Source organism: Tamandua tetradactyla, chromosome 1 (assembly GCF_023851605.1).
Source record: "Tamandua tetradactyla isolate mTamTet1 chromosome 1, mTamTet1.pri, whole genome shotgun sequence".
Lineage (NCBI taxonomy): Eukaryota > Metazoa > Chordata > Mammalia > Pilosa > Myrmecophagidae > Tamandua > Tamandua tetradactyla.
In genome coordinates, this window is record NC_135327.1 from 89,294,646 (window position 1) to 89,321,797 (window position 27,152).

At 36.0% G+C, this 27,152-nt stretch overlaps 1 protein-coding gene across 8 annotated transcripts in view; it reads right to left on the reverse strand.

Annotated features, from left to right (window-relative positions):
• BBS9 (Bardet-Biedl syndrome 9) overlaps positions 1 to 27,152 on the reverse strand; it is a 699,527-nt gene that overhangs the window by 449,278 nt on the left and 223,097 nt on the right. For all 8 annotated transcript variants that reach the window (XM_077120094.1, XM_077120102.1, XM_077120084.1 and 5 more), the window contains 4 exons: positions 26,882 to 27,056; positions 20,299 to 20,383; positions 15,797 to 15,980; positions 15,021 to 15,150 (listed from right to left, as the gene is read on the reverse strand). In XM_077120094.1, the coding sequence (XP_076976209.1) occupies positions 15,021 to 15,150; positions 15,797 to 15,980; positions 20,299 to 20,383; positions 26,882 to 27,056 (574 nt within the window). The remainder of the gene's footprint in view (positions 1 to 15,020; positions 15,151 to 15,796; positions 15,981 to 20,298; positions 20,384 to 26,881; positions 27,057 to 27,152) is intronic.

The window sequence follows — 27,152 nt, forward strand, 5'->3', positions numbered from 1 at the left end:
AAATAAAGGAGGTAATAACAGGATACTATGAACAACTTTACGCTAATAAATACAACAATTTAGAGGAAATGGACGGGTTCCTGGAAAGACATGAACAACCAACTTTGACTCAAGAAGAAATAGATGACCTCAACAAACCAATCACAAGTAAAGAAATTGAATTAGTCATTCAAAAGCTTCCTAAAAAGAAAAATGCAGGACCAGACGGCTTCACATGTGAATTCTATCAAACATTCCAGAAAAAATTAGTACCAACTCTCCTCAAACTCTTCAAAAAATCGAAGTGGAGGAAAAACTACCTAATTCATTCTATGAAGCCAACATCACCCTCATACTCAAACCAGGCAAAGATATTACAAAAATAAAAAAACTACAGACCAATCTCTCTAATGAATATAGATGCAAAAATCTTCAATAAAATTCCAGCAAATCGTATCCAACAACACATTAAAAGAATTATACATCATGACCAAGTAGGATTCATCCCAGGTATGCAAGGATGGTTCAACATAACAAAATCAATTAATGTAATACACCATATCAACAAATCAAAGCAGAAAAATCACATGATCATCTCAATTGATGCAGAGAAGGCATTCGATAAGATTCAACATCCTTTCCTGTTGAAAGGACTTCAAAAGATAGGAATACAAGGGAACTTCCTTAAAATGATAGAGGGAATATATGAAAAACCCACAGCTAATATCATCCTCAATGGGGAAAAATTGAAAACTTTCCCCCTAAGATCAGGAACAAGGCAAGGCTGTCCATTATCACCACTATTATTCAACATCGTGTTGGAGGTTCTAGTCAGAGCAATTAGACAAGAAAAAGAAATACAAGGCATCAAAATTGGAAAGGAAGAAGTAAAACTATCACTGTTTGCAGACGATATGATATTATACGTCGAAAACCCGGAAAAATCCACAACAAAACTACTAGAGCTAATAAATGAGTACAGTAAAGTAGCAGGTTACAAGATCAACATTCAAAAATCTGTACCATTTCTATACACTAGTAATGAACAAGCTGAGGGGGAAATCAAGAAATGAATTCCATTTACAATTGCAACTAAAAGAATAAAATACCTAGGAATAAATTTAACTAAAGAGACAAAAAACCTATATAAAGAAAACTACAAAAAACTGTTAAAAGAAATCACAGAAGACCTAAATAGATGGAAGGGCATACCGTGTTCATGGATTGGAAGGCTAAATATAGTTAAGATGTCAATCCTACCTAAATTGATTCACAGATTCAATGCAATACCAATCAAAATCCCAACAACTTATTTTTCAGAAATAGAAAAACCAGTAAACAAATTTATCTGGAAGGGCAGGGTGCCCCGAATTGCTAAAAACATCTTGAGGAAAAGGGACGAAGCTGGAGGTCTCGCGCTGCCTGACTTTAAGGCATATTATGAAGCCACAGTGGTCAAAACAGCATGGTATTGGCATAAAGATAGATATATCGACCAATGGAATCGAATAGAGTGCTCAGATATAGACCCTCTCATCTATGGACAGTTGATCTTTGATAAGGCAGTCAAGCCAACTCACCTGGGACAGAACAGTCTCTTCAATAAATGGTGCCTAGAAACTGGATATCCATATGCAAAAGAATGAAAGAAGACCCATATCTCACACCCTATACAAAAGTTAACTCAAACTGGATCAAAGATCTAAACATTAGGTCTAAGTCCATAAAACAGTAAGAGGAAAATGTAGGGAGATATCTTATGAAACTTACAATTGGAGGCGGTTTTATGGACCTTAAACCTAAAGCAAGAGACCTGAAGAAGGAAATAAATAAATGGGAGCTCCTCAAAATTAAATACTTTTGTGCATCAAAGAACTTCATCAAGAAAGTAGAAAGACAGCCTACACAATGGGAGACAATATTTGGAAATGATATATCAGATAAAGGTCTAGTATTCAGAATTTATAAGGAGATTGTTCAACTCAAAACAAAAAGACAGCCAACCCAATTACAAAATGGGAAAAAGACTTGAACAGACACCTTCCAGAAGAGGAAATACGGATGGCCAAAAGGCACATGAAGAGATGCTCAATGTCCCTGGCCATTAGAGAAATGCAAATCAAAACCACAATGAGATACCATCTCACACCCACCAGAATGGCCATTATCAACAAAACAGAAAATGACAAGTGCTGGAGAGGATGCAGAGAAAGAGGCACACTTATCCACTGTTGGTGGGAATGTCAAATGGTGCAACCATTGTGGAAGGCAGTTTGGCGGTTCCTCAAAAAGCTGAATATAGAATTGCCATACGACCCAGCAATACCATTGCTGGGTATCTACTCAAAGGACTTAAGGGCAAAGACACAAACAGACATTTGCACACCAATGTTTATAGCAGCGTTATTTACAATTGCAAAGAGATGGAAACAGCCAAAATGTCCATCAACAGAAGAGTGGCTAAACAAACTGTGGTATATACATATGATGGAATATTATGCAGCTTTAAGACAGGATAACCTTATGAAGCATGAAATAACATGGATGGACCTAGAGAACATTATGCTGAGTGAGTCTAGCCAAAAACTAAAGGACAAATACTGTATGGTCCCACTGATGTGAACGGACATTCGAGAATAAACTTGGAATATGTCATTGGTAACAGAGTCCAGCAGGAGTTAGAAACAGGGAAAGATAATGGGTAATTGGAGCTGGAGGGATACAGACTGTGCAACAGGACTAGATACAAAAACTCAGAAATGGACAGCACAATAATAACTAATTGTAAAGTAATCATGTTAAAACACTGAATGAAGCTGCATCTGAGCTATAGGTTTTTGTTTTTGTTTTTTTTTTTACTATTATTATTAGTTTTATTTTTTTCTCCATATTAACATTCTATATCTTTTTCTGTTTGTTGCTAGTTCTCTAAACCGATGCAAATGTACTATAAGAAACGATGATCATGCATCTATGTGATGATGTTAAGAATTACTGATTGCATATGTAGAATGGTACGATTTCTAAATGTTGGGTTAATTTCTTTTTTTCCATTAATTAATAAAAAAAAAAGAAACAGAATCTTAAAAATGGGTTTTTATTAATGGTTTTCTACTCTGACTGGACTCAAAAGCACTAAGGACTCCAATTTCCATAATCAGCATGACACTCCCAATCCATGGAGTGAGTTAGCAAAAGGGATAGTCAAAATATCACCATTTGATTATCCTCATGGCCTTGCTTGCATGAAGCCAGGCTCTGGGAGATGTTTTTGACACCTTTACAGAGTGTTGTGGAAATAAGAGGTACAGAGATGTTGGCTGGTTGTTGTTAGATACACTGGCTACATTAAAGAGTGAAAGGGATGGGCTTAAGGCTTCAAACAAGAAGCTTAAGAGTGGTCTGACAGATGTAGAAGCTTCTATGAGTATCCTGAAGGAAAATCTTATTTCCTGTTACCATAGACTTGGGATCTCTGAAAATCAGATGCAGAATCTTATTGTTAGAGTACCAACTTTACAATATAAACTGAAATCTCAATGTTGCATGATGTCTGTCATTAAAGTGAGGGCAATAATTGGAAAAGAGTGGGACCCTGAAAAATAGGATGCTAACATATGGATAGATATGATGTCGAGGGTGAGGTTGAAACCCTTGGTCCTGCTGAGTCTTCTATAGATAACCCTGTAATGGTCTGCCCTGAAGACATAGCTGCCCCACCTCCAGCCTGCCTTGAAGGGTTGGCCGCCTAACCTCCTCCTGAAGGGATTAGCCCTAAAGGGATTAATCCTGTTTCACCAGATGAAACTGCAAATGAAGACCCTGAAGCAAATGGCTTGGAAGATATTTCTAATCCTTTTCATGACCCAACCCCACAACCCTCATTTCCTCCAGACCTATAACTACACTAAAGTCCCAACAGGCCCCTAAAGGTGAGGTACAAAGTATCACAAATGAAGAGGCATGTTATACTCCAAAAGAACTGTGTGAGTTTTCGAATTTATGTAGACAGAAATCAGGGGAATATGTGTGGCAATGGATTTTAACGGTGTGGGATGATGGTGGGAAGAATATAAGGCTGGATCAGGCTGCATTTATTGACATGGTCCCACTAAGCAGAGATTCTGCATTCAATGTTATAGCTCAAGGGGTTAGAAAAGGCATTGACCGTTTGTTTGGGTGGTTGGTTGAAACATGGATCAAAAGGTGGCCAACATTACCTGAGGTTGAAATGCCAGAACTGCCCTGGTATAATGTAGATGAGGGGATCCAGAGGCTTAGAGAGGTTGGAATGTTAGAGTTGATTTAGCATGCAAAGCCAGCTCTTACACCCCAGGAATGTCCAGAGGATGCACCTTTTACCAGAACAGTGAGAAATAAATTTGAGACTAGCACCATCATCCCGGACAAGTCTGTAGTTGCACTTCTCTGTAGGTCAGATATTACTGTAGTAACTGCTGGCACTGAGCTGCAATCCTTAAACACAATGGGGATGATGGGAACCTGAGTTGGCAGAAGCCAGGTGGCAGCACTTAATCACCAAAGACAGGGTAGACATGGCTATTATAATAGACAGCAAACTCAAAGTAGGAGTCAAAATAATCTGACTCACAGAGATTTGTGGCATTGGCTAGTGAATCATGGGGTACCTAGAAATATAATAGAAGGGCAGTCTACTAAATTCTTGTTCGACCTGTATAAACAAAAGAGTTCTAGGTCAGGTAAACAGAAGTCTAACCTGAATTACAAAAACACAGAGTCATGACCCCTTAATCAATTTCCAGACTTGAGACAGTTTACAGACCCAGAGCCCCTTGAATGAAGGGGAGGCCAGGTCCCTTTGGGGGAGAACCCGGTTACACTGCCACAAATTTATACTGTTAATCTTCTTCCAAGCCTTCCTCAAGGAGACCAATGGCCTTTTAGCAAAGTAACTGTGCATTGGGGAAAAGGAAAGGATCAGATATTTCAGGGATTATTAGACACTGGTTCAGAAGTGACATTAATTCCAGGGGACCCAAAACGTCACTCTGGTCCACCAGTCAGAATGGGGGCTTATGGAAGCCAGGTGATCAATGGAGTTATGGCTCAGGTCCATCTCACAGCACCCAGACACATTCTGTAGCTATTTCCCCAGTTCCAGAATGTATAAATTGGTATAGACATACTGAGAAACTGGGAGAATCCCCACATTCACTCTCTAACTTGTGGAGTGAGGGCTATTATGGTGGGAAAGGCCAAGTGGAAGCCACTAGAACTTCCCCTACCTAGCAAAATAGTAAATCAGAAGCAATAATGGATTCCTGGAGGGATTGCAGAGATTACTGCCACTTTTAAGGACTTGAAGGATGCAGGGGTGGTGATTCCCACCACATCACCATTCAATTCTTCTATTTAGCCTGTGCAGAAAACAGATGGGTCTTGAAGGATGACAGTAGATTATCATAAGCTCAACCAGGTGGTAACTCCAATTGCAGCTGCTGTTCCAGATGTGGTATCATTGTTTGAGCAAATCAGTACATCCCCTGGTATGCAGCTATTGATCTGGCAAATGCTTTTTTCTCAATAACTATTAGTAAGGACCACCAGAAACAGTTTGCTTTCAGCTGGTAATGTCAGCAATATACTTTCACTGTCCTACCTCAGGGGTATATCAACTCTCCAGCGCTATGTCATAATCTTGTCCACAGGGACCTTGATCGTTTCTCTCTTCCACAAGACATCACACTGATCCATTATACTGATGATATCATGTTGATTAGACCTAGTGAGCAAGAAGTAGCAACTACTCTAGACTTACTGGTAAGGCATTTGTGTGTCAGAGGATGGGAGATAAATCCAACAAAAATACCGGGGCCTTCCACCTCAGTGAAATGTCTAGGTGTCCAGTGGTGTGGGGCATGTCGAGATATCCTTTCTAAACTGAAGGATAGGTTGCTGCATCTGGCCCCTCCTATGACCAAAAAAGAGGCACAATGCCTAGTTGGTCTCTTTGGATTTCTGTGACAACATATCTCTCATTTGGGTGTGCTACTCCAGCCCATTTATCGAGTAACTAGAAAAGCTGCTAATTTTGAGTGGAGACCTGAACAAGAGGAGGCACTGCGACAGGTCCAGACTGCTGTACAAGCTGTTCTGCACTTGGGCCATATGATGCAGCAGATCCAATGAGGCTAGAACTGTCAGTGGCAAATAGAGATGCTGTCTGGAGCCTTTGGCAGGCCTGTATAGGAGAATCACAACACAGACCCTTAGGATTTTGGAGAAGAGCCTTACCATCTGCTGCAGATAACTACTCTCCTTTTGAGAAACAGCTTTCAGCCTGCTACTGGCCTTAGGGGAGACTAAATGCTTAACCATGGGCCACCAAGTTACCATGAGACCTGAGTTGCCTATCATGAGCTGGGTATTGTCTGACCCACCAAGCTATAAAGTTGGGCACGCACAGGACACACTATTGTAAAATGGTAACGGTATATATGAGACAGGGCCAGAGCAGGTCCTGAAGGCACAAGTAAGTTACATGAAGAAGTGGCCCAAATGCCCATGGTCTCCACTCCTGCCACATTACCTTCTCTTTCCAAGATCAAAGCTAAGGCCTCTTGGGGAGTTCCTTACAGTGACTTGACTGAGGAAGAGAAAACTCAGGCCTCATTTACAGATGGTTCAGCAATGATATGCAGGTACCACCCGAAAGTGGACAGCTGCAGCACTACAAGACCTTTCTGGGATGTCCTTGAAGGACAGTTGTGAGGGCAAATCCTCCTAATGGGCAGAACTTCGAGCACTGCACCTGGATGTTCATTGTGCTTGGAAGGAAAACTGGCCAGAGGTGCATATGTATACTGACTCATGGGCTGTTGCTAATGGTTTGGCTGGATGGTCAGGGACTTGGAAAGACCGTAATTGGAAAACTGGTGACAAAAGATGTCTGGGGAAGAAGTATGTGGATAGACATTCTTGAGTGTGCTAAAAACATGAACATATTTGCATCCCATGTGAATGCACACCAGAGGGTGACTTCAGCAGAGGAAGGTTTTAATAATCAAGTGGATAAGATGACCCATTCTGTGGATACCAATCAGCCTCTTTCCCCAGCAATTCATGTCATTGCCCAATGGGCTCATGGTGGTAGGGATGGAGGTTATGCATGGGTTCAGCAACATGGACTTTCACTCACCAAGGCTGACTTGGCTACAGCCACTGCTGAGTACCCAATCTGCTAGCAGCAGAAACCTACACTCAGCCCCCAATATGGCACCATTCCCCAAGATGACCAGCCAGCTACATGGTGGCAGGTTGATTACATTGGACCACTCCCTTCATGGAAGGGGCAGTGATTTGTTCTAACTGGAATAGACACATACTCTGGATATGGGTTTGCTTTCCCTGCATGCAATGCTTCTGCCAAAACTACCATCCGTGGGCTTACAGAACGCCTTATCCATCGTCATGGTATTCCACATAGCATTGCTTCGGATCAAGGAACACACTTCACAGCAAATGAGGTGCGGGAATGGACACATGCTCATGAAATTCTCTGGTCTTACCATGTTCCCCATCATCCAGAAGCAGCTGGATTGATAGAACGGTGGAATGGACTTTTAAATACTCAATTACAGTGCCACCTAGGTGGTAATACCTTGAAAGGCTGGGGTAATCTTCTCCAGAATTCTGTATATGCTCTAAATCAGCATCCGCTGTATGGTGCTGTTTCTCCCATAGCCAGGATCCATGGGTCCAGGAACCAAGGGGTGGAAATGGGAGTGGCACCACTCACTATTACCCCTAGTCATCCACTAGGAAAATTTTTGCTTCCTGTCCCTGTGAACCTGAGCTCTCCTGGTCTACAGGTTTTAGTTTCAAAAGGCAGAGTGCTTCCACCAGGAGAAACAACAATGATTCCATTGAACTGGTCACTTTGGGCTACTCATGCCCCTGGATCAACAAACCAAGAAGGGGATTACATTATTGTCTGCGGTGACTGACCCTCACTATCAGGGGGAAATAGGACTGCAACTATACAATGGAGGTAAAGAAGAGTTTTATTGGAATATAGGAGCTCCTGTAGGGTGTCTTTTAGTACTACCATGCCCTGTGATTAAAATCAATGGAAAACTGCAACAACCCAATCCAGGCAGGAATACCAATGGCCTGCTTCAGGAATGAAGGTTTGGGTCACCCCACCAGGAAACGAACCATGGCCAGTTGAAGGGCTTGCTGAGGGTAAAGGGAACATGGAATGGGTAGTGAAAGAAGGTAGTTATAAATATGAACTACGACAATGTGATCAGTTACAGAAATGAAGACTGTGATGCTGTTTTGTTCCTGTTATACTATTTAAGTTGTAAGATATCAAGTTTAAGAATGACATTACCCAAGGACTTGCACCCTATTCTAGAGAGTTACTGTGTTTCCAGTTATACGTAGGACAGTTGAGTATTGTTGGGTGAAAGAAAAAAATGTGTTTTAATGTTTTTTGTTTAGAAATTAGGTATGGTTTAAGGTGATATATACAGCTGCCAAGTTGACAAGGGGTGGACTGTCATGGTCAGCTTCATGTGTCAACTTGGCCAAGTTGTGCTGGTTTGAAAGGATATATGCCCCCTAAGAAAGTCATGTTTTACTATAAATCCCATTTCATAAAGGTAGAATAATCTCTATTCAATACTGTATGTTTGAAACTGTAATGAGATCATCTCCCTGGTTGATGTGATTTAGTTAAGAATGGTTGTTAAACTGGATTAGGGGGTGACATGTCTCCACCCATTTGAGTGGGTCTTGATTAGTTTCTGAAGTCCTATAAAAGAGGAAACATTTTGGAGAGAGATTCAGAGAGAGCAACACTACAAAGCAGAGTCCACCAGCCAGTGACCTTTGGAGATGAAGAAGGAAGACACCTCCCAGGGAGCTTCATGAAATAGGAAGCCAGGAGAGAAAGCTAGCAGATGACGCCGTGTTTGCCATGTGCCCTTCCAGCTGAGAGAGAAGCCCTGACTGTATTCGCCATGTGCCTTCTCACTTGAGAGAGAAACCCTGAACTTCATCGGCCTACTTGAACCAAGGTATCTTTCCCTGGATGCCTTTGATTGGGCTTTTCTATAAACTTGTTTTAATTCTCGGCCTTAGAACTGTAAACTAGCAACTCATTAAATTCCCCTTTTAAAAAGCCATTCCGTTTCTGGTATATTGCATTCCAGCAGCTAGCAAACTAGAACACAAGTGATGGTACCTGTTTGTCTGGTTGGGCAAGTGCTAGTCTGTCTGTTGCAATGAGGCATTTCATAGAATTAGATCATGATCACATCAGCTGCATCCACAGCCAATTCCATTTGTAATCAGCCAAGGGCAGGGTCTTCTGCAATGAGTGATGCTCAGTCTAATCACTGGAAGCCTTTTAAGGAGGATTCAGAAGAGACAGGCTCTCTTCCTGCTTCGTTTGGCAAGCTTCTCCTGTGGAATTCGCCCAGACCCTCCATCGGAATCGTCAGCTTCACAGCCTGCCCTGCGGATTTTGAACTCTGTGTTCCCATGGTCATGTGAGGCACTTTTATAAATTTTATATTGTGAGTGTTCCCTGTTGATTCTGTTTCTCTAGAGAACCCTAGCTAATACAAAGACTAACATTCCCCTCTTAATAACATTAATAAAGTAAAATATAATAAGCATACAGTAGCTCCAAATATCAGAAAATAGGCTTTCCATAATTCCAAGTATTTATAAATTTTATGTGGAATATTAAGCTACAAAGGAAATCTTTAAAAATATAACATAGCAAAAGTTATAGGCCCAGATTCTCTTTCTACAATACAAAAATGTAATAAATCAACAGCAAATGATAAACCAAAAAAAAAAAAAAAAAAACACTCTGAAATTTAAAATATTCTTCTAATAACATTGGGGGGGGGCAAATTCCTCTTTCTTTCTTTTTTAGAGAAGTTATGAGTTTACTAAAAATCATGAATAAAATAAAGGATCTCCATATGGCACCTATTTATTAACACCTTTCTTTACTGTGGAACATTTATTACAGTTAATGATAGTCCATTTTTCCAATTGCACTATTAACTATAGCCCATGGTTTAATTAGTGTTCATTGTGCAATGTAGTTTCATAGTTTTTTTTCCAATTTTTATTCTGTTTGTATGGTATACAAACTACCATTTCCCCTTTTAATCACATTCAGATATATATTTTAGCACTGTAAATTATGTTCACAATACCTTAAAGAAGGCATTTCTATTTCTCTATGAGTCAGTTTTTTTCATATTTAAAAAAGGCTTTTAACTAAAAGGTCTTTCCAGCCAACCCTTACTCTGACATCCACATACAAACTGCAAGGATATTTTTTAAGTATTTACCGAGCACATATCATATGTCCAAGCTCTCTGGTTGAATACGCAACATGAGATATAAAGGTAGACAAATTTTCTATATTAAAGGAGTGTATGATCTAATTGAGACATTAGGAAAATCAAAGAGCAGCCACCAACATAATTATAGATGCTATAAAAATTCAAGAAAAGTGTATTAGTTTGCTAATATTGTTGGAAAGCAATATACCAGAAATGGAATGGCTTTTAAAGGGGAATTTATTAAGTAGCAAGTTCACAGTTCTAAGGTCATAAAAATGTCCAAACTAGGCATGAAAAGAGAGATACCTTGGCACAAGGAAGGCCAGTCTGGGATGGCATGTGGCTGTTATCTGCTGGTCCTTCTTTCTGGCTCATTGCTTTCAGCTTCTGATGCCAGTAGTTTCCTGTCTAAGCATCTGTGGGCCTTCAGTTAGTTCCTCTGGGGCACAATTCTGGATTCTGGCTTGTTTGACATTTCATGGGATGGCACACAGCAACGTCTGCTGGGCTCTGCCTACATCTAAGCACCTGCTCTCTCTGTCAGGATGCCAAACATCTCCAAACATCCGTTATCTCTGTTAGTTCTGAAGCAACTGTTCTCCAAACGTCTGCATGTGATGTTTCTCAAAAATGCTTCCTTTTACAATACTCTAGTAAATTAATCAAGACCCACCCTGAATGGGCAGAGTCAAATCTCCATCTAATCAAAAGGTTACACCCACAACTGGGTGTGTCACATCTCTGTGGAGATAATATAATTAAGAGTTTCTACCCTACAATATTGAATCAGAATTAAAAGAAACGGCTGCCTCCACAACATTGGGACAGGTTTAAACATGGCTTTTCTGGAAAACATAGTAGTTTCAAACCAGCACAGAAAGGGAGAGCCAGATAGGAAGGCTTATTCAGATGGCTTGAGTTAGGCCTTGAGGGTAGAACAGTTTTTAAAAGCCAGAGGAAAATGGGGAAAACATTCTGGACAAGGACACTATAGCAATGAAAGCTAAAAAATAAAATTTGACATAGTGAAGTTATAATAAGTGACTATTGTGAACAGAGTCTAGAACAAAAAACACTAAAGTAACAGACCAAATTGTTTATATTAAAAAATGAGCTGCAAAAAGATTTTAAATTACTAGTTGCGGGCTGCCAGCTACAGCTTGGAAAGTTCTCATCATTTTAACTTTCATTCAAATAGACTTCCATCTTTAGGTATATCTGATGTCTCTAGAGAGAATAACATTACCGATATACAATGATCTTTATTTGCGATTTGGGAAATTGACTACAGCCAATGTAAGATATTCTGCCAGGCTTCCATAGCTATTTCATGCAATGAGAGGAAAACATTAATAGCTAAGAAATTTAAAGAACATTATCACATTTAGGTTCTACTAACTCTGTAAGCTGTAAAATTATTTCACATTTCCATAGACTAACCCACAAAAATTAACTAAACTAAAAGAATACCATCTAATCAATAATGATGTTTACCCTGAAAAAAAAAAGGAGAAAACACAGGAAGATTCAGAAGTGGTTTATAACAAACAAGGTAGAGAAGTACTATGACTGCCAAGTAGGCAAAGCGGGCAGAAAGAAAGCATCTCAGTTTCCGAACAAAATGCTGTTTTAAAGTATATTTGCATCAACTTGATCTGAATCCAATATTTCTTATTCACTGAAAAGAAACGTATTAAAATAGCAGCAATTTCCTTTACAAATAAACACATTCAGCCAAGAAAGCATTTACCAAAGGTTTTAACTTAAAGAAAATAAAAAGTAGGAGGGAAATTATTTCAGTACCTATAATTTCAAATAATAACTTCTAAATATACATTATACCTATATAAGTAATAATCACTTTCTAAATTATAATAAAAATTACAATAAAATTATTTCAAGTATAGGCTACCCTTATATTTTTATGTTAAACTATAAAGAAATAAAAATCTTCGATTGAATAATCAGAACGTATTGTAATGTGTTAACTGTGGAAAACGCTAATGGGAAAATTTGCATTTAATTACTCATAATTACAATCGTGAAATAGCCATAAAATATAGGAAGCTTCATTCACAAATATCTAAGATAAGACATGGTGGGTATTTTTTTTTTTGAGTGAAAATTTATATTTATTTAGAATGACAAAAGAAACAAAAACAATTGCAAAATGTTAAAAGTTGACATATCATAAACATAAGAAAGTTCAGAAAAAATAACATTAATTGAAAATGAATTGCCTGGTCACTGCTTTAATAGGATTATGATCTAGAATATTTTAAATTATCTTAGAAATACAAAATTAGAATGATTTCTACTATAGAGAATGGATGGATGGCAAATGAGTCTTCGAAGTGTTTAATCTACTCTTCTTTCATATTTTTAATTGAGATATCTTCACGCACCACACAGTCCATCCAAAGTATACAATAAATGGTTCACAATATCATCACATAGTTGTGTATTCATCACCATGATCATTTTTAGAACATCTGCATCTCTTCAGAAAAAGAAATAAAAAGAAAAAACCCACACATTCCATACTCTTAGCCCTCCCTCTCATTCAACACTATAATTGAATCTACCCCATTGTTTTATCTCTTAACTCAACCCCACCCCCATTATTTAGCTATTTTTTTTTTGTCCTTATTTTTCACTCTGTCCATAGCCTGGATAAAGGCAACATCAGCCACTTTTTTACTTCTGTGAAAACAAGGTTTTCACAATCACATGGTCACAATTGTAAAAGCTATTTTGTTATACAATCATCTTCAAGAATCAAAGCTACTGGAATACAGTTCCACAGTTTCAGGTACTTACCTCTAGCCACTCCAATACACCATAAACTAAAAAGGGATATCTATATAATGCATAAGAATAACCTCCAAGATAACCTCTCGACTCTGTTTGAAATCTCTCAGCCACTGAAACTTTATTTTGTCTTATTTCTCTCTTCCCCCTTTTGGTCAAGAAGGCTTTCTCAATCCCATGATGCTGGGTCCTGGCTCATCCCAGGATGATGGGCTACTTCTGAAGTACTAATTAAATGGCAGAGATAAGCATCACAATATACATTATATGGAAGTTTGGTTTTTGACTTATAATAATTCGAATTACAATTGGATCTTGATTGGTAAATTACATCTGGATGAGAAACTTCAAATTAAATACAAATATTTGTTAAGAATCCCTATATTTGAGCTTCTCTAAGCATGAAGACTCTTGAAACCAGGCACATCTCTTGTAAACAATATACATGTAAAATAAGTATTTCACCTAAACAGTCTCAATAAAGTTTTTCTACTCATCACTATCCAGTGCCCCTCATACACCAAAAAGAAACACAACTTTTAAGTATTAAAAATATTGGCTCCTGAGGGTCGTGAAGATCATAAGCCATAATGGACTGCCTACCCACCAGGACAGATCTTTCTTCTTGCACCTGAGCTGTCACTTTGGAGGCCAAGAGAACTACTCCTGGATGGATATATGGACTGCTGAAAGAATTATTCTCCCAGGAGAGAAATGCTTGATGTTGCCTTGCAGGCAAGCTGCTTTTCCTGTTCTAAACGTAAATCTGATGCGAGATGTCTGCTGAATCTGAGTATTTGGTTGAACTTAAAAAAGACCATCTGGTGAGAACTGCAAAAACCAGCCTCAAAATTTTAAAGTACTCTTCAAATACAAAATAGCTATAATTCATGTTACACCCATAGCAATTATAATTATAGGCTGTTCCTTTGTCAAAAATCATAAGAAAGCACTTGCTTTTTAAATATTCATGGTTTTTAAAACATTCATTCTATTTTCCAATATTCAGGCTTGGTCAATAGATTAACAATTAATGCAATATGGATTCCTCTCACTGAACCTTTATAATCATATTACACACATGATCTCTTAATTTCAGAGGAAACTGATTCTGATCAGATACCATAGGTGTCCTTAAAAATTCTACATCTGGTATTAAATATATAATTTAAAATTTCCTAAATAAGCAGAACTACATAGCCCTGAGAATCTATGAAACTTTATGGAAAGTTGTGTTTTTATAAGTTTGCTAAGATCTTCAATTCCTAAACATAACCTGAGATGCAAAAGAGTTTGTCAGGATCTTGCCTTTTATACCGATAACCAAAAAAAGCTAAGTATTTGGCTACCTCATTTCCATCTCATCCAATTTCTTTGTCAATTTATGTCTGGAAATAGATTTCTGCTTTCATTTTAAATGTAAGATGACCTTATTTAAAATCTAAACTTTTGTAAACACATGATCATTAGCAATTTTGCACCACTTAAAATAAGGTCTGAACAAATTCTGAATTGTAATATTCTCACAGTCCAATAATTAATAATTACTAAATGGGACCCATCAAATCTATTGTAGAAACCATTTTCATAAAACCTTCTTCAACTTTCACCTTTAATTTTAAAATATCTCATTAGAAATACTAAATGAAAATGATGACATGCTAATTCAGACTACTTATATTCTTCTTTTACAATGAATATTATATCTTAAATTATTTATATGATTGACATTCAGATCACAATGTCACTTACTGTTTTTAGTAAAATTTTGCCAAATTTTAGTAAAACCACTTGCCATTGCTTAGGAAAACTCCTAGAGAAATTCCTTGATGAAGATTCTCTTTTTTTGAAACTGTGTTAAATTAAATCACTTACTGCAAAGAGCCAACTCGTACTGCTACAGGAATGTGGGGAAGCTGAGTGGCCCACTTCAGTATCACATCCTGATAAATATGCAACATGCTGTTATGGTTTCCAATCAAAGTATTTATTGTTCCTTCAGAAACTGTAAGTAGAAGATACGGGAAGAGAATGCTAAGAAAACAGTCATTAGCAACAGTGCATTAGATTTCTTTCAGGGAATTTATGACATAAACCAATTCTACTATCTTGTTTAAATACATAAAGAATTCAAGTAATAAAACACTACTTTTCAACTTCAAGCTACAGAATCACAAAGGAAAAATCATCTTACTGACCTGGAAGCTATAACTAGAAAATGGGCAACATTTTTGCATTTCATCTAGAAAGCATGAATTTCATTAATATATTTAACACATTTAAGCTAATGATTTACTCGGCATTCACTACAGATAAGTCATTCTAATAGACATTACTATGCTACATTCTGCTTATAAAAGAATCTGATGCTCTCTCAGAAGCATTTTCAAAAGCTACACTATGGAAAACATTAATATATAGTGGAGGACAATTCTACAAGTCATTTTGTACTAAGTAAAATGATTGACAAAAGCAAATGAGTGCTTTATATCAAACTTCTACTGGAACTTTAAAACTTAAAATTTCTATCACATGTTCAGTATAAAACTATTTTCCCAGATGTTTAAAATACATATGTGTGAATGTGGGTTTTTTCTGATGTATATAACATGGTCTTGACATATGGAAAAGATAAAAGAATTTCTACACACCTGAGCAATATGGGAGAAAACAACTTGGGCTGCAATCAAGTTTCTTCATGAATCGAATTTGTCCATTATCCTTAAGACAAAAAAAGTTTCTCTCACCAAGAACAAAGACAGAAGATACTGACTGGTTGAAAGAAACAATACATATATCAAGTGCTTGCTCTCCAATATTTAGAGTCCAATCCATCTGCAAAAGAAAATCGAAGATAAATTTAATTGCTAAAACTAGAAAATTTCAACCACTTTCATATCAATCCAGTTAAGAAATTGTTTTGCAAAAACACAGAAATATAAAGAATGGTAATCTCCTCTGCTTACTTTTTTTCTCTCCATCCCCTTCATTTTTTTTTCCAGCTGTGACTGTATTTCTGATATTATATAGACTCAAAACGGGTTTTGCCCCATCTCTTAATAATAGTTTTTTCCCACTAAAAAGTTACTATGTTTACTTTGGAAATCAAATTGAATGACTAGTAAAACCTATAGCCAGTATTGTTGTAAACATAATATTTTGATATAAAAATAATTGAAAAATACATCAACATGCATATACATCAGTCAAGGATGTAGAAACATAGTTGGGATCCTCTGCCCATAAGATCTCTTCCAGCATACCTCCCTATCTCTAGAATATGGTCGATGTTTAATAAATGTTTCTTGAAATAATGAAGGAATGGACTTAAAAGAGGCATATAAACAAGAGTCTTTTCAGAATTCAGCTTCCAAGCTGAAATGATACCAAAATGTATCAATTTGGAAAACATCAGCCAATGAACATATAATGTAGATGGCAATGACATTGAGATAGCACCCCCACCCTTTGAATACTCACCTGACTACTTATTAGTAAATCCATGCAAGAAAATCACCCGATGGCAGGGAAAGAACTACCAGAAAGATAAGAGGCAGCAGTGCCCAGAGTTCACAATGAGCAATTTTGCTGACTACGCTCACCAGCAAAACTAAAAAAATCTCAAGTTCAGACAGAATTGAATAGAGTACTCAGAAGGGTCTTGCCTCAGGAATGGGGAATAATTAGTCCTAGAATGAGTATTCTGTGGATCCCATCAAACAAAATCTTAAAATTAAGACATGAGAGCAGTGCAACAGTGGCTCAGTGGCAGAATTCTCACCTACCATGCCGGAGCCTGCCCATGCCAAAAAAAAAAAAAAAAAAAATTAAGACATGAAAGGATCAAATTGTTGGCAGTAATGTAATGAATTCAAGAACAGTCATATAATTACAGAAATATCCAGCACCTAACAAGGCAAAATTGACATTTGGCATCTAATTAAAAATTAAATAGGTTTGCAAAGAAATAGAAAAATGTGATCCCCAGTGAGGAGCAACTGAAACTGACCCAGCACCAACATAGATGTTGAAATTAGAAAACAAGGACATTAAATTAATTATGAGAGCTGTATTCTATATCTTCAAAAAGTTAAGTAGGCCAGTAAAGTTGAGCATCTCTTCATGTGCCTTTTAGCCATTTGTATTTCCTCTTCTGAGAAGTGTCTGTTCTCTTCTGAGAAGAGAAATGCAAATCAAAACCACAATAAGATGTCATTTCACACCCACCAAAAAGGTCATTATCAATAAAACAGAAAACAACAAGTACTGGAGAGGATGTGGAAAAAGAGGCACAATCATCCACTGTTGGTGGGAATGTAAAATGGTACAACCACTGTGGAAGGCAGTCTGGCAGTTCCTCAGGAAGCTAAGTATAGAATTACCATATGATCCGGCAATATCATTGCTAGGTATCTATTCAAAGGATATGAGTGCAAGGACACAAATGGACATTTGTACACCAATGTTTATAGTAGCATTATTTACAAATGCCAAGAGATGGAAATAGCCCAAATGTCCATCAACAGACGAGTGGCTAAATAAGCTGTGGTATATATATCCGATGGAATATTACACAGACAGAATAAAGTCATGAAGCATGTAACAATGTGGATGGACCTTGAGGACATTATACTGAGTGAGATTAGCCAGAAACAAAAGGACAAGTACTGTATGGTCTCACTGATATGAACTAACATTAATGAATGAGCTTGGAGAATTTTGGTTAAGAACAGAGGTCATTAGGAGATAGAAATAGGATAGATATTGGGTAATTGGAGCTGAAAGGATACAGATTGTGCAACAGAACTGATTGTAAGAATTCAGAAATGGATAGCACAATATTACCTGATGGTTGCACAATAATGTACGTATACTGAATGAAGCTGAATGTGAGGATAGAAGGAGGAGGGCTGGGGGCACATATGAAACCAGAAGGAAAGATAAATGGTAAAGACTGAGATAGTATAATCTAGGAATGCCTAGAGTGTACAAATTAAAAAATGTTTTTGCATGAGGAAGAACAAAGGAATGTCAATATAATTACAGGGTGTTGAAAATAGATGGTCATTCATGTTTTAAAACTTCAACTTCTGTGTGAAACTAAAGCAAAAAATGTTTATTTAGTACAAAAAAAACCCTCTCAAAAAAGATAAGTAGGGTCATGAAAGATATTTTAAAAAAAGAACTTCTAGTTATGAAACTATACTAGTTGAGAATTAACAGATTAGACATTGCAGAAAAAGAAGATTTGTAAACTTGAAAACAAAGCAATAGAAAATATCCAAAATGAAGGAAAGAAAAAAATATTTAAAAAAAGAAAGAAAGAAACAAGAATCAGTGAACTCTGGAAGAACTTCAAGTAGCCTTAATATATGTATCACTGGAGTCCCCAAAGGAGGAAAGAAAGAAGGCAGGAAAGAAAAATATATATGAAGAAAGAATTGCTAAAATTTTTCCAAATTTTATGAAAACTATAAATCCATACTTGCAAGAAGTTCAACAAATCCTAAGCACAAATTAAAAAAAAAGAAAGAAAACCATAAAAAGTCACGATATTATCAAATTGCTCAAAACAAGTGATAAGAGAAAATCATTAGAGCAGCAAGAGAAAAAAAAGACATTATTTACTGAAGAACAAAGATAAAGATGAAACTAGCATTCCTATCAGAAACCATGCAAGCAATTAAACAGCAACCTCATAAAGTACTGAAAGAAAAAAATCTGTCAATCTGAAATTCTATACCCAATGAAAATATCTTTCAAACACAAAGGTGAAAATACTTTTTCAGACATACGAAAGCTGAAAGAATTCACCATTGGCAGACTTTGATTGAAAGAGAAACGTAAAAGGAAGTCCTTCAGGAAGAAGCGAAATAACACCAGATGGAAATATGGAGCTGCACAAAGTAATGAAGACCATTTGAAATGTAATCACATGAGTAAATATGTAAGATTCTTTTCCTATAATTTAAACCTTGTTAAAAGATCATTGAAAAAAAAGATAACTGAGTGTTTTTAAAATAATAAAAATATAATTTGTAGTTTACAGCATATGTAAAATCAAAACATATGATGAGAGCACAAAGGCTGGAAAGGTAGATATAGAAGTATGGTTCTTTTACTACATATGTAGTGATACATTATCTCCTGAAGGTGGACTGTAATAAGTTGAAGACATATACCATAAACCCTAAAGCAACCACTAAATTAACAAAATTAAGAGATATAACTAATAAGCCAGTGAAGGAGATAAAATGGAATCACAGAAAATATTGAATCCAGAAGAAAGCTGAAAAGAGGAAAAATGAAACAAAGAACAGATGGGACAAATAGAAAGTAAATAACCAGATTATAGACTTAAACCTAACTATAGCTATAATCACATAAAATGTAAATGGCCTAAAAACTGCAATGAAAGGGCAGAGAATATCATATTAGATAAAAAGTAAAACATAACCATATGTCGCTTACAAGAAATTCACTTTAAATCTAAACACTTAAACTGTTTTAAAGTGAAAAATACAAAAAGATATATCAAGATAATACTTATCAAATGAAAACTGAATGGTTATATTAATATCAGGTTAAGTAGGTTTCAGAGCAAAGAATATTACCAGAGCAAAGAGATAAAGAGCATCCCATATTGAGAGAAGGATCAATTCATCATGAGACATAGCAATCCTAAATGTTTATATACCAAATAACAGGCTTGCAAAATACATGAAGCAAAAAAAAACTGATAAAATTGTAAAGGAGAAATAGATTAGGCAGTGATTTCAATATGCTTCTCCCAATATTGATAGAACAAGTTGTCAGAAAATTAATAAGCATAAGATTTGAACAACAATATAATTCAAACTAACCTAATTAACATTTATAGAACATTTCATCCAACAGCAAAAAACTGAGGAAAGGGAAAACGGGAAAATCTGCACACAACTGTAATTGACATCAGAATATCTCCAGTGTGAGGCACACAGTACTATCAATAAATATCTATGAATGAATGAAGGGCATTCCAGAGAGAAGAAAAGAGAAATGGCTGCAAAAGTTTTTATTTTAAATTTTCTCCCCAAGAATTCTTATTCTGAATGAACATCCATGATTAGATATGACATTATTGAAATTTCTATATATAAAGAAAAGGCCTTACCACTAGCCTTTTTCCAGAACCAAGCTTTTGCTGTTCAGTCTCCTGCTTTTTATCTGCATCTGTTGCAAAAGCAAGTACTTGGTATCTGTTTGAAAAATGTGGGAAAATTGTAAGTGATTTTAAATATAAAAGGTATAAATTATTTAAACCTCAAAAACATAGCACTGATAAACCTTATGAATAACTTTTTCTTGTCTTCTAAAAAAAAAGTGAAATTTAAGATTGAAATTTTATTGAATGATATTGTGATATAAGAGTATGTAAAATTGTCATGATAAAGGAACTAAAAGTATACATCCCAACTATACAATATAAGGAAAGTAGCTCTGCCAGCTGCTCTCAAAGCATTTCCATCAGAATTTTTATGTGGTAAATATCAATATTCAACATTCAGGAAAGATGCCTAAACTTTATTTGCCTAAAACCCAAGTAGACAAGAAAAAATGTAAACAAAGCAAAGTATCCTAATATTGAAGAAATTATTACTACATAAGCTATGAAACCAAGACAACCTGAGTTTAATCCCCAGCTAAACCACTAACTAGCTGTTAAGTTCTGGCAAATTAATCACTCTATGCCTTATCTTCCCCATCCATAAAGCAGAAATAAGAATATCTAACTCAAAAATTGTTCAAAATTTAAAATAATTTATAAAAAGTACATAGTACAATATCTTATACACAATAGGTGCCCAAAAGAATGGCACACAGAGCAATACAGATTTATATATAATAGAGCTCAATCACCTAAAAGTTTATCTGGCATATAATAAATTCTCATTAATGAACACTGTGATTTTCTACAAGTATTTTACAGTCTCTATTTCAATACTAACATTTAGTTCAAATCACTCTTAAAACATTTATAAATATCATTCAGTCTAGAAATGAGTAATTTAATTAACCATAAATTGTTACAGCAAAAATTCTAAGGGAAGAAATTTCCCATTCACAGATTCCTTTCCCTCTTATGGAATCAAAACTCCTTATTGTCCTTGACTGCAAGGCTAAGAGAAAAACTAGTAAACAGATATATTCAAACAGCTCATATTTTCCAAGAGAAAGATGTCTGATAGAGTAAAAACCAGGCATGAAAGGCTGAATGCAATATGGACTATGTATATAAGTACTGAAATGTATGGTGACCTTCAAATGTCATATACCAACTCTAAAACCATGTTTTTCCTATCTCAACAAATAATTCCTTTGAAAAATCCCCCAATTGCAATTGGATACAGAATGACAATGAATTATGATAGACTTTGCAAAGCATTCACAAAAACCACTTGTAATTATTATGAAAACATATCAATTTCATTCATTTATTCAATAAACACTATGAGAGACCTCACACAAGCAAGGACAATTGGGATATACTATGTGTTCTATACTCCTCAGGAACTCTGTAACTATAGAGATTAATATGTAGACAAATCATCAGGATAACAGAGGATATATTCACAGCACCAAGGGAATATGATGGCAGATATAAGTCACTAGGGTGGAAGAAATATGTTCTTGGAATGTGTTCAGGAGGAGAAAACTAAGACTTAAAGAATTAATAGGAATTCATCATGCTGATAAAGAGGAAAGCATTAAGGAAAAAGCAAATAGCATGTGCAAAAGCATGAAGCAGGGAAAGAGACATGAAAGGCCTTGAGGAGAGATGCATGGGGGTAAGAGATGAGTCATGGAAAGTGAGACAAAAAAGGTAGGAGGGTGAAGATCTCTTGTAAAAACCATGCTAAAAATTCCATAGCCAGCTGCAGCCAATGTCTCCATATCATCTGAGACTGACCTTCAAAATCTCAAAGCCTCTAAGAGCACCAAATAATTAGAACTTACAACCCAATGCCAAATAGGACTGTTTTACTAATCACAGTTCATAGTAACAGAAATAGTATGTACTGGCGTCTAGAACATCAGCCCAGAGCTAGTCCTGCTATGGATCTAACCTCAGGCAATTAATGATACAGGTGGGTTCATTTCCTGTAGACACCAACTCACTGGAGGATGATATGGAGATAAATGAGATCATTATAAAAACCCAAGGCTCCTTTTGTAATTATTAAGAGTAACTATTTCATGTGAGGATTAAGTGAGAGCCCTAAAGTGACCTCATTAACAGCAAAACACCAGGCAAAGAGACACAGCCAAAATTGACTCCTGATTTCCAAATCCAGATCATTTCTCTTCCTGGAAGACAACTCAGAAGAGTATTTTATTACTTAAACATAACTGACAGTAAATTTAGATGCATTAAATTTAGATGATGACCAACTTACAAAAGCATCTCTTTTATAGTTTTTCCTTACTCTTCTTAATTGCGACCAAAATGTACATTAAAGGCAATTATTTCCAAAAGCAAACAATTCCAAGCAGACTTGGAAGTTGTGAAATAAAGAAAAAGAAATCTTTTTCTTCTCTTACCACTCAAGTGTTGAGATATGAACTAGAACATTAAATTCCCTTGTAGAGACTACTGAAAGGATAATCAGGCCCAAAATAATAAATTTATCAGTGTCATCTGTGTTTCTGAGAATAGAAACACACTAATCACAAAAACAGCAAGTCCAGGTGAATGGTGGTGCTTTCCTGACCCAATAGCCTTAAATGCTTAAACCACAGATCCTGTGGAACACCAATGAAATTTTTACCACATAATTTAGTGCACTTCCATGTCATTTTGTACAAACAGCACCAAATTACTGAAATATGAATTGAGGTGCCACACAGCATAAGTAAACCCGCCAAAATCATTTCTTGTCAAATGAAATACAGTTGTCACCTCAATAGGGTACCAGGAGACTCTGGAACCTTGATATTTAAACTGGAGAACTTTACTAGATTTGGAAGCTCTGGACACAAAGCATTACTATGTTCATTTCAAACACTGCTAAAACATTCTTGATTATGCCAGGGAGAAACATTTTCATTAAAGTATGTCAGTAACAAAATAGAAGTTTCCCTTACAAACTTTTTATTCCTTCAACAAGTTCTCATTAAATACCAACTCTGGGCAAGGTACTTTAAGGGATACAAAATTCTGGGCTGTCAAGGAGCATTTTGCCCAATCAAGGAGAAAACTAACAAGAACAAATCAGTGAAAGTGTGAACTGCAATTATAGGAAGCACTTTAAAACTACTCTGTGAACTAAAAATGAGGCCATGTTACTTCAACTACATCAGGGGAAGACTGTAGGAGAGCAGAGAGGCTTCCAGATATTACTTTCATATGCAGAGAAGGAAAGGGCATTTCAGACATAAGGTACAGGGAGAGCAAAGAAGAGAAAAAGAAAAGACCTTAACAAATATTTCAATTTGGCCAGACATAAGACTTGTGAAAAACATGATTCTCCTTTTTTTTGCAAGGGCAGGCACTGGGAATCAGCATGGCAGGCGAGAACTCTGACACTGAGGGACCATGGCCTGCCCTGATTCTCCTTTTTAAATGGATAATTACTTCAATAAATACATCTGAAAAATACTTATTTAAGGTCTATTATTTCCTTAGCAATGTATTAGGACCCACAGCATGGGTGAGGTAGAAAACCTGTGGCAGAGAGGAAAGAAAATAAGACTCATGTGAAATATACATCTTCAGAAAGCTTTAAAATATTCTATTCTGATTTAGAGTTCCTACCTCCAGGTCCCCTCATTATATCATGCAAAGCTCTGCTGTAGCCTGTATCACAATGGAATGAAACTGCTGATTGTCTCATAACCTCAACAACTTGCTGGAATACTGCTTGAGGACAACAGACAGGTCTTATTTGACTTCACATTTCCAGTATTTTGTACACAGTAAGTAGTACAGAGATGCCTCTTGAAAGCTGTTTGCTGAACAAATGACTGAATACTGAGTAAATGAAATAAATTATTCAGTCAGTGAACACGTGTTAAGACCAAGATTCAACTCACAGGAACCTGATAATATTAGACATACTCTGGAACATTTCAGTACAATCCAAAAAGACAATATATGATATTGGGCAAAAATCAGTGTTATAGGCAACAAAAGATCTAGAAAGTGAAAAAAGCAGGATGCTTGGACGAATTAACTTTAAAAGTTCCTTCCAAATCTGATGATCTATATCAAGAGTTAAAATGGGATTCAACTGTTAAAAGCACTTAATGTTAATAAAATAAATTTTGGATTTTTTTAATGGATGACAAAAATTATTTTGGTTTAAAGAGGTATTTTACAAAAATGGGTATAAGAAGGACTCTTCAAATTCAAGATTAGAGGCAAGAAAACCCGAAATCAGAGTGAAAAGATAAAGACCTGAACCAATGAGAATGAAAAGCAAAAGCTGAATAAGAAATGAATGGTATAAAGAACAAGATTTACTGACTAAATTACTTTGATTGGCAAAGGGTAAAGAAAAGAGAATAAAAGGTGATCCAAAGTTTGGGTATTCCAAACTAGATATAGCCTAGACAGTGGTATTATCAAAGCCCCCCCAAAAAGGGCAAACAATTTTCTCACTTCAAAAGAAAAACAAGGCTCAAAGTATGTCCCTGAATTAGAATCACCTGAAGTGTTTATTTACAATGTCTATTTCTGTGTCTTATACCCAAACCTACTAAATTGAAATCTAGAAGGGTAGGGAACTAGGGATCTGCAAACATGCATTTTAAAGCAGACTACCCACACAATTTCTATGCATGCTGGATTTTGAGACTCATGGCCTTAGCTGGTCCCTATTTCAGCATAATTAAGCTGGTTTTAAAGTAATTAAATATTAAATCAAAGATGAAAATGAATTATGTTTTATATGCCTATTCTATTAACTGATTATATTCTCTTAGCTGATTACAGATGGATTTCATACCACTTCAAAAGTACAAACTTACCATTTTCATGCTTTCTACAATTCTAAATAATAGATTTAATTTAATCTATTAAACTTGAAAGCACATATAACATACTATTTAATGTTAAGTGATTATCATCATTTCACAATAATCACATATCCCATGCATTTTTACCATTATAAAAGAGCCATATGATGGATAAAGTGTGCATTTTTTCAGTCCTAGATGGAGATGAATTTAATAGATTGGTATGCTGGAGAATTACCACAGTTAAAAGTGTGGGCTTCTGTGAGATTAAGTTCACATGTTAAGGAAACCGCCACATTGCTTCTTCATCCAATCACTGCTGAAGTTATTACCAAATTAATGCCAATGCACATACTTAAAAGAGTAAGTAATGGAGCGCTCAAATCTTTGTATTGTGACTCTAGCGCAGCACTGCCAATATCACTCCTTGGCAGGAGGTGAGGCACAGAACAGTCTGAAAAGCTGAAAAGCAGATCTCCTCGATATTGCTTCAGTTTTGGCAGGCATAATTAAATTACACAGATATTTTCCTCAAACTCTCAAAATAAATATAAATATTTATTACCAGTAGCAATGTCACAACTCATTCATGTATTTGGGACAACAAGAGCCAGAGGAGTCGGAAGGAATATGACATGATGACACACTACCTCCATCAGTGAACTTCTAAGTCACAAACATTTGCCTCTTTTCAGAGTTTCTGAACCCTAGATACCTTGACAATAATTCACAAAAAGGAAAATTACCACTTCTGAGGGAAAAATTTGCCATATAACCAATATTGAAAACTGAAAATAAAAAATTTACAACTCCTATTTGATGAATTTATATTTTCTTCATGTCTTAGGAAAACAATATGTGGCCAAAAATAATACTTAAAAGCTGTAATGATGTGTTGCTTAAATGTTTCAACTTCTAAATGTTGCCATCAATAAGGTAACAACAGTAAAGTTGCTGTAGATATTCAAATCCTCCAAGTCTATTTCCTTTACCACATAGTGTGGATTTCTAAGTTCTTTTGCCCATTCTCTGTTCTAACAAAAAAATTCTTCCTCCAAAAATTCAAAACCTAATTTGTATTGAAATTTTCTTAGTCTCAAAGATGATTCATCAAAATCAGTAAGAAATTCCAGCAAAAAGTATAAAACTATTTTCACAGGGTAATTTTCACACTTTACCTATACTATGAATAGACTTATTAAAAAATAATTAACATTCATAACCATACTTGTATTTCTTTCTAGTATTTTTCCTGTTACACATATTCTTTTTTTGTTATAAAATCATTCTTTATCTGCATCTTTTAATCTGGTTCTTTTCACCCAAATGCATTTATTATTTATGGTATCAGGGAACAGTCACAATTTATTGATCATTTTCTATGGGTTAGCAACTGGGCATGCATTATTTTATGTAAGCCTCATTGCAAACTTGTCAAAATAAGCATTATTATCCCTCTTTACAGGCAAGATGAGATCACTGACGATCATTCAGTTACCAGTAGCAAAGCAGGATTCCAACTCAGGTCTGACCCTCCAAAACCCTCTCAAATCACTATACTATACTATCTTTCAGGTATTTTAAGGTGCATAAAGGATATTAGTCACCACAATTCATTTTCTCAAAGAAACCAGTCTCTTTTTCATTTGTAATACTCAATCTATTCATGGAAAAGAATAAATCAGCAACAAACACACCAAAAATCACAATGATTCAAAATATTTAGCATCCAAACTTACTTGTAACTTTCCACTTGTCTGCAGGAAGAGACAGTAATGAAGGAATCTGTACGGGAACTATATACGAGAGGACCAGGCAGAAGGGAACCAGGGAGAAATCTCCCAAAAGCATAGCTTTCCTGCTCAAACACCATAAGCATCCCATCCATTGATTGTATACAAATTAAATCTCGACCTAAGGAAAAATTAGAGGAAATTAAACAACCAATTCTTTTAATAAAACATAGTAGGCTTAATTTATCACATCCCACCACAAAAATGCCAGTTATTT